This window comes from Anarrhichthys ocellatus, unplaced genomic scaffold (genome assembly GCF_004355925.1).
Source record: "Anarrhichthys ocellatus isolate YVR2014 unplaced genomic scaffold, GSC_Weel_1.0 scaffold40, whole genome shotgun sequence".
Classification (NCBI taxonomy): Eukaryota; Metazoa; Chordata; class Actinopteri; order Perciformes; family Anarhichadidae; genus Anarrhichthys; species Anarrhichthys ocellatus.
Window position 1 is genome coordinate 4,552,247 of NW_022280070.1, and position 8,106 is coordinate 4,560,352.

The 8,106-nt window shown below is 43.9% G+C and overlaps 2 protein-coding genes across 4 annotated transcripts in view; both read right to left on the minus strand.

Moving 5' to 3' along the window:
- The window catches only part of usp36 (ubiquitin specific peptidase 36), a 13,518-nt gene extending 8,830 nt beyond the window's left edge, over positions 1-4,688 (minus strand). For 2 of the 3 annotated variants that reach the window (XM_031867944.1, XM_031867942.1), the window contains exons 1-4: positions 4,579-4,688; positions 1,251-1,516; positions 881-1,102; positions 380-490 (exon numbers count right to left, since the gene is read on the minus strand). In XM_031867944.1, the coding sequence (XP_031723804.1) occupies positions 380-490; positions 881-1,102; positions 1,251-1,503 (586 nt within the window). In that variant the 5' untranslated portion in view covers positions 1,504-1,516; positions 4,579-4,688. Of the gene's footprint in view, positions 1-379; positions 491-880; positions 1,103-1,250 lie in introns of all 3 variants that reach the window. The other variant, XM_031867943.1, reaches the window with a different exon arrangement.
- A 745-nt stretch (positions 4,689-5,433) lies between these two features.
- timp2b (TIMP metallopeptidase inhibitor 2b) overlaps positions 5,434-8,106 on the minus strand; it is an 8,494-nt gene continuing 5,821 nt past the window's right edge. The window contains exons 2-5 of the mRNA XM_031867991.1: positions 7,501-7,601; positions 7,306-7,411; positions 7,082-7,206; positions 5,434-6,987 (exon numbers count right to left, since the gene is read on the minus strand). Coding sequence (XP_031723851.1) covers positions 6,790-6,987; positions 7,082-7,206; positions 7,306-7,411; positions 7,501-7,601 — 530 coding nt within the window. The 3' untranslated portion in view covers positions 5,434-6,789. The remainder of the gene's footprint in view (positions 6,988-7,081; positions 7,207-7,305; positions 7,412-7,500; positions 7,602-8,106) is intronic.

Here is an 8,106-nt window from a genome sequence, read left to right on the forward strand (position 1 = left end):
GAGAGAGAGAGAGAGAGAGAGAGAGAGAGAGAGAGAGAGAGAGAGAGGAAAAAAAGAGGTGCAGGAGGTGGAGACATGATTGCAGCAGCACATAAGGAAGAAGCAGGAAGGTAGGAAGGAAGGGAGGGAGGGCTCCTGTGAGACTACAGCACAGCACCTCACCGTGTCAAGGTGCAACTCACACTTCCTCTCTACTTGGTGTTCATTCACAGCCTCACTGCAGCTACTGGCTGTTGTCACTCGGGACACTGTGGCCAGCGTTGCGTCATCGTGACTCTGGCAGTATTAAACTGGCGTCTGTGATTCCCGTCACAACCTGCATTGAGCACAAACTGCTCGGCCACAATTGCGCAGCGCTGAAGGAAGCCGGCGATCTTACTTTTCAGGTCTCTGATGAAGGAGACAGGCTTGATGGCGTTGCCCGTGTTGGCAAAGGCTTGGATGATATGGTTCTGCATTATACAGATCATACAGAAGCCCGACTGGTGACCTGGAACACAGACAAAGGCGGACATATCAGAGTCACTCAGACAATTAAAGTGCAGGAATGTGTTATTGTGACAGTATTGAGATTCAGAAAAACATTATTGTGCATTATAAAAACATAATTTAATATAAAACCATGACAGCAACAAGGAAAATGCAAATTGTTTTCTATTTTTTAAACAAATAATCTGTATTTTATTTGTGTTTGAAGGTAAGAAATGATCCAGCTGCTTTGGCTTGCAATCCACACTGACATTCAGCCACATGTGTCCTCTGATAGGGCAACAGCAGCGAGGGTCAGAGTCATTTTAAAACTACGTGGGTGTGCGTAATGTTTGAGAAGTGAATGAGAGTATAACTGCTCTAAATGTGCGGCAGCATTTCAAATACTCACAGGCACGGCTGTGCTCCTTTGACAGCAAGTAGTTGGCGAGGGGTGGGGTGTAGGTGAGACACTGCACGGTGGAGTTGAGGAAGCAGGTGTTCCCAAGGTTGTGGAGACCGGCTCCCACCCTGTACACACGGTCCCATTTAAGCGCGAGCTTGCTCCCTGGAAAGAGCAACTTCTGCGGCGCGGGGACCCCATCGCACTGGCCGCCGACTGTGTTCTCTGAAACTGCAGGAGGAGGAGTGCGGTCACTTTTGTGATATATCGGGACAGTAACACAGAAAATGAGCTTTTATGGCTCGCATCGGAGGACGAAAGGTGAATATGGGGGAAAACGGTCAAAAACGACATTTTCTCTTCCACTGTGAGGGCTTACCTTGCCTCTTTATCTGGGCCGGCTCAGTGGCCCTCTGGCCCGTAGCGCCCTCGTTCCTGGGATTGAGGATCACATACTTATTCTTCAGGCTGTCCAGTTGGTAGGAGAAACCCTTGCTGGCCGGCTCGAACTCTATCTTCTGCAGGAGGACCTTCTTGGCAGAGGAAGCCAACAGCTTGTTGAGGTCCCCCTCATCACCCGTGTCCTTTCGGCCAGGTTTTAACGCCTCTTTGAGTTTATCCACAATCGGCATTGTTGGAACATCACTGCAGGGAAAGTTGGATTGAGCGTCAGTGTCGTAAATTGTTTAACGGGGCCGCTTCACTGGGCCCACAGGAAGCTACACAAAACTCACGCTCATTACCCCAAAGAGACCAATCATCATCTTATTATTAGGTACAACCTATTAGGTACACTGCCTTTTATCTATTACAGGGTGAGTGGTGTGACTTCAATCTGTCACCATGGCAGTTAATCAACAGAAAACGTTGAATTTATCTCTCAGATAATCACATAAGTGCTCAATGAGGCCCTCTCAAGGCCACACATCCTGACGTGGCTCCACGAGAGAGAGAGAGAGAGAGAGAGAGAGAGAGAGAGAGAGAGAGAGAGATAAGGATTGTGTGCATCCGAGGTGCCAACTGGGTCTTGGCAGCTGTTCCCACAGTTATGAATGACAGCAGGCACTGGTAACACAGGGCGCCTGCGAGTGTATGAGATGAGAGGACAAGCATTAGAGCACATGAGGCACCAACAGTTGCTGTCAAACGCCAGAACTAATTCTTATCCTTTATCTTGATTGCATCGATGCGTCTCTTCAGTAAAGCGGTGTATCATCAAATGTTGTCATCTGGACTATCGTTGATATGAGAGATTTAAAAAAAAAAAAAAGAAAAAGGGTTAAACATTTGCATTGGTTGTCTGCCGTCTCTTTAAATACAGGGCAGCTGAGTGAACCAGAAGGACCATGTCCGCGTAGATAACAACAACAACCATCTGCCAGAGTCAGCCCATTGAAGGACTACTGATGCGCTACTTTCTACAAAAAAAAGGCAGCGGGCCGGCACAATATGCTCCACGCTGACAGAGCGAATGAATCACTCAGCCTCCGAGACGCTTCCCAAACACAACAAACCACCCTAAAAAGGTGAAAGCATTACATCACGAAGATGTTACAGTAGTACGACACTAAAAAAAAACACCGAAAGGCACAGAGCGCCAGGAGAGCGGTGCTCATCAGAGTGGGCGGTGACGTCATGAGGAGGGAAGGAGGGCTGAACATGCATTGTATGGGCACAAGGGCACACTGACCTCCATGTGCTGCTGATCCTGATACAGCTAAAAAAAAAAACGCCGGAACCCCACGGGGACACGGGCAACTGCAGCGATGCAACCGCAAGACCAGTCAGCAACATCGATACGTTAACCACAACACAGGTGTTTAATTCGATTATTATGGCATTTAGCCGTTTCATTCGTATGTAGCACACAGAAACTTTGTAATGTTTATGTTTGCATTTGTAATCCCGTCATGAAAGGGACATTTTTGTGTTGAGAGGTGATATGAGCCATTCATCAGCAGTGATAGCTGTGCGTGGATATTAGTTGAGGTGTGCTGATGTCTGGAGGGAGATCTGAGAGCAGATACTTCGCATAAGGAATCCCAAAAGATGTCACCTTCAGACGTGGATGGTTTAAACATTTTTTGGGGGACCTCAAATGATCATAACTCCATAAAATAGTCATTTTAATTAAGAGTGTTGCATTCAGGTACATCCATGCTCTCTAGTTAAACTATTTCAAGCAATAGCTGTGTGTTAAATATGTAATGACCTCTCAATATGAACACGACAATAAGTCTCTTTTATGTCCTCTAATGACTACAGGCCTGTTCTGCTTATCTCGTATTTTGGAAGTACTCCTCACACTGGCATGCTTATTTTCATCAGTGGAGTTGTCAATGTTTTCTTTAATCTGATAATGCAATCACAGGCCAAACTGCCATTATTCTGCGGTTAATAGCGCCGCATATTAGAACCAATACATAGAAACAAAGTGGAGTCAACATGTCCGACTGTGACTAAACTTATAGACCAGAAAAAGACTTAAAAACACTCCTTAATTAGACGTCATCTTGTCAACGGAATGCTGTGTTGCAGCAACCACAGTGGTAGAGCAACATTAACAATTTATCATCTGTCTTATACATTTTTTTAAATGCTTCAGATCAACCTCTCTAATAGAGCCAACATCTATCAATAAAAGAGCCACGTGGGCAGAACAACAACAAAGTGAATAGGGCTGAAACGATTAGTCAGCTCCTTGATTAGTTGATCAACTGAAAACTAAATCATTAACTATTTAGCTAACCGGTGAAAATGAAAACTAGTTCCAGCTTCACAAATGTGAGGATGTGTTGCTTTTCTCTATTTTGAACCATTGTCATTTGTCGTCTTATGCTAGTGAACTAAATGGTTTGGGGGGTTTTCAGACTGCTGCACAGAAAATACAATTAGAAGATGTCATCTTTTAGAAAAGTGTTCTTTTGGCAAATTATGTAATCAACGCAATTGTGTTGCTGACACAGATACAGCTGCTGGACACGGTCGTGTTTAAATGACAACGACCAGCATGCAAAAAAATGTATTTATATACAGTAATAACCAAGGAGCAGTGATTTGAGCTGTACCCACTCGTGGACTAAAAAACGGCAAACGATGGATTTTATAGGAAGCACCTGAAGGCAGCACAGCTATTTCTGTCACTTCTAAAAAAAAAAATCCTTCTATTGTTGTTGCTTTATTAGACAACTATCGTTACTTTACTGTCCCACGCGGAGGAGTTACAGTTTCCCCGGGTCGCAGTTCTCGTTATCTCCACTCCACTAGCCGGGCAGCCTCTGCACACCAGCCGAAGTCAACTCTTAGGGCCACTCATCATAGCTCAAATGCTAGGTTGCTAACATCGACCACAGCTAACGGTAATGTCAACTTGGACGGTGTCAAGTTTGGAGACAAAACATCGTCAACAACGTACACGTGTGTATCCCTCTATGTTTAATGGGTATGTGTGTAGCGAGGCAATGGCGATGCTGCTCGTTGTGTCGTTTGCGGTCTTTTTTCACGCTTGACAGTAGCAGCAGCAAATTAGCCATCGAGCTAACTTAACGTGGCGAGCCGATAGCCTTGCAATGTGGGTTAGCACCTCAGCGTCCGGGTGGCTAACAAACCCCCAGCAGCCGCATCCCGCCTGCTTGTTAGACTACATAATCTCGGATATATATGCTGACATATATTACGTACGTCCGAAAGGCGTTTAGTTCGCTCACCTTTCTGTTCAAACGCGTGAAAACGTTGACAGTACAGGGATCTGCTTCCTCAGCTGTAGCTCTTGGGTCTGGTATTTTCGCCCATGCTGCATTATCAAAGGGCGGCGACAACGGTGATTGACAGCGACGAACGGCCAATCGGAGAACAGGTCACGCCTTAGCCGAACGGCTCAGCCAATCAGCGCTCAGACTGACGCAGCGCTTGTCGGGAGAAAGACACCAAGTGACTTCAAGACACCGCTGTTTACCATCGATGCTGTCGCTGGGATGTATGTTAACAGTTTTTAATTTAACAACAAAGAGCGCCGATAAATCCCCAATATGCTGCAGTTATGTCGGTCTTAAAGAAGCGTAGCCATTCGCTCACATGAAAATGAAATGGCTTCCCTCGTGTCAAATTCCCTTATTGCTACTGATTTTACCAACAAATAAATGATTATGTCTGCAGATTCCATTCATATTTTAGGCAGCCTATGCGGATTTAATTTGATTAGCCTACTATTCATAATCATCTTTGATAATAATGCTGTTGGAGTGAACAAACAAACTAGTAGCGCAGAATAGTCACAGTAGCTTCAGAGAAAACATTGCGGTTGCATTTCATCCTCGAACATATTTAAATAAACGCTATATCTATCCGTGCTATATACTATATATATAATCTTGAAATCCAGAGTGTCATTTCAAAAATTACGTATTTGTGCGCATGGATAGGCTCGTGAAGGAATGTCTGTGAAATGTCCCACGTTGTTGTCTCCACTAAGCGGCAGCAGATTGCTGTTTTAGTGTCACAAAGCAGTTACTGTCCCAGCCTTTATTACGGTTTTTTAAAATACCGATTTAAGAAACTGAAAATTAAACATGACACTGATCTTTATTTGTTTCTCTTCGCCTGCTGTACGACCTGTGCCTCCCTTCATCAAGTGTGAAATGCGGTTCTTTCTGCACCACGTGTGTGCCCGTCTGTGTATTATTGTATGTACACCACCAGCAAACAAAGCCGCGCTGATTCTTTAATGAAGTGGAGTCTTGTGGATCTGCACACAATGAGCATTGGTGTGAAAATAACCGTGCAAAGCATCTAAACAGGGTTTGACATTTAATGTAATAGTCAAAATGTACAGTATTGTTTCAGCCGGACATGCATGCAAAAAAAAATCATCTCAAATGTCTCGTGTGAAACCAGCACAAGACGTCATACTTGAGTACAGCTTCAAATGAAGAACTTTTTTACACTCTCATAATTAATAAAGTCACATGGCATTTGCTCAACATTTTTTATGGTCATGTCAAAGGCTCTGCAGTGGACGATTACAATTTGACCTCGAAGGCACATAAAATGTGTATTTTGCTAATACTGTTAAAATACTTGGTCTTCTACTTACTACCAATGATGTCACAAAAAGTATCACAATGTTGGCTTTTTTTTTTTTTTCTCAATAGAATATGATGAATCATATAACCTCCTTAAATAAAATAGGCTCTTATACGCTAAAGCATTACAAAGAGAAGAGCTGTAATAATAAAAAAAGTACAAAATGGAGGATTCAATCCTCCTCTTCAGAAATGTTTCATTAGAGACAATATGACTGCTGTGGCAATTGTGTTCAAAGTGCATTCTTGTCTATTCAGGATTATTTAGAGAAAACATTAGCGTGAGCACTGATTGTGCTTAGTCGAAACAGGTTTGTCACATCTTTAAAAAATAAAATAAGAAGTAATCTGAAGCAGGACAGGCAAGATGTGATCGTTCCTTGTGATAGCCCTGCTGTCACAAATCAGGGCGCCAATTGCCACTTAATGTTATTCATGAACAAACAATACACTTTAAATTATAGGTATGCACGTGTTGCATTGTAGAATTATAGTTCAATTTAAAAAAAAAAAAAATACCTTTGGTTAAAAAAGGTAAAATAGCTCAAGAACAAAAACGCTACGAACAGTAATACTGAATTGTGATGATTATCCCCTTTTTTTTTTTCAGCTGACAGAGAAGTGGTTTATGATGAAGTGCTTTGGATTTAGGGGTAGAAGTGCCTGAAAGTGCTGCATTCATAAGACTGTTGATTAAAAACATAATGAGGCCTGTAAATAAAAACAACCTCAGCCCGGAGCACTTGCCCTATGGTTGTCTTAACAAAAAACAAAAAAAAAAAGTATTTATTTGTATTTTTATCTTAGACATCTTTGGACTATTGGACAGCGGTGGAGTTAAGGGTCTTCGATGTCCAGGAAATCCCTTTTGGGCGTTGCTGCCCCTCTGTACCAAGCACAAGAGTCATCGCTCCTCTTGATACAAGCAAAGTGTTTGGCCTGCCCTCCGTTCACTGTCTTCTCAATCACCCAGTCCGTCCACAGGCACTCCGCCGGGCTGCTGATCATGCAGGGGATGACGGTGCAGCGGGTGATCTGAGGATCGGAGAAGAGACAAACATCAGGGGTTTAAATTAAAAAACAAACAATGCGTCTTTCAAGATTATTCTAGTTTGCAGTCGTTTTATACCTTGCAATCACAGCCCATTTCATAGCGCTGAGTCAGGCTATTCTTCTGGGTGGCAGTCAGGTCCTCCCAGGGCTCGAGGAAGTCACACAGTGTGATATGCATCGTCCCATCGGCCTCCAGTTTGCCTGAAGAGGAAGAAAAGTGCATTAGGCGACATCAAAGCTAATGTGAAGACGTATTTTATATTTTATAATGTGTGCTTTGAAATGTGGTAAAAGTTTTACCTGTGATGAGATACTCCTTGTCATTATTTTCCAGACTCACGCCACACACTGCAGAGCTGGGAGCTGTGTAGATGGCGTCAATATCCTGGGTGGGACCTTTGAACATCTGACAATTCACGCAGAGAACAGAGCATTTAGATTCATATTGCAAATAAGTTTATGACACAAAAAAAGCGTGAGCTTAATCCAACATACCTTGATTTGTTTGATGTCATACTTGATCCGTTTGATGGGGTTTCCATAGACGTCATTGCCAACGTCAACCTCCTGCCTCCCGACCACCTTTGCCCTGATAACTGGAAAGAGACAAAAACAAACCCACGTTAAGTTCATTGTATTTGAAGACAAAGCTCCTTCGTCAAACACCAGTGTCATGTAAAAAGCAAACAGGATCTGCGTCCGTCTGTATCTGATCTGGGCCCTGCCCAGGTTTGGCATGCCGGACTCGGCAACAACACATTGCTGCGGCTTGGATCTGAGGAGTTTGGCATGTGCCAGGTACTGGGAAGACAGAGGCAACATGAGTGTTTCATCAGCTGCAATCAGAGGGAGGAATGTGTGCTGCCTGTTCCCAGGCTCCTGGGCCGACGCAGGAGGAAGCCAGTCAGCAATCTTTGAAAAAAGCTGAACTAGAATGCTCCCCTTCACCCCCAGGCCTCTCTGCCGGCCTGCCTCTCTGTCTGGTTAGAGGTGCTGACATGCGAATCAACCTCTCTCCCTTTCGTGTTTAGCCTGTTTAGCCTTTTTCCCCCCTTCTCTCTCTCTCTCTCTCTCTCTCTCTCTCTCTCTCTCTCTCTCTCT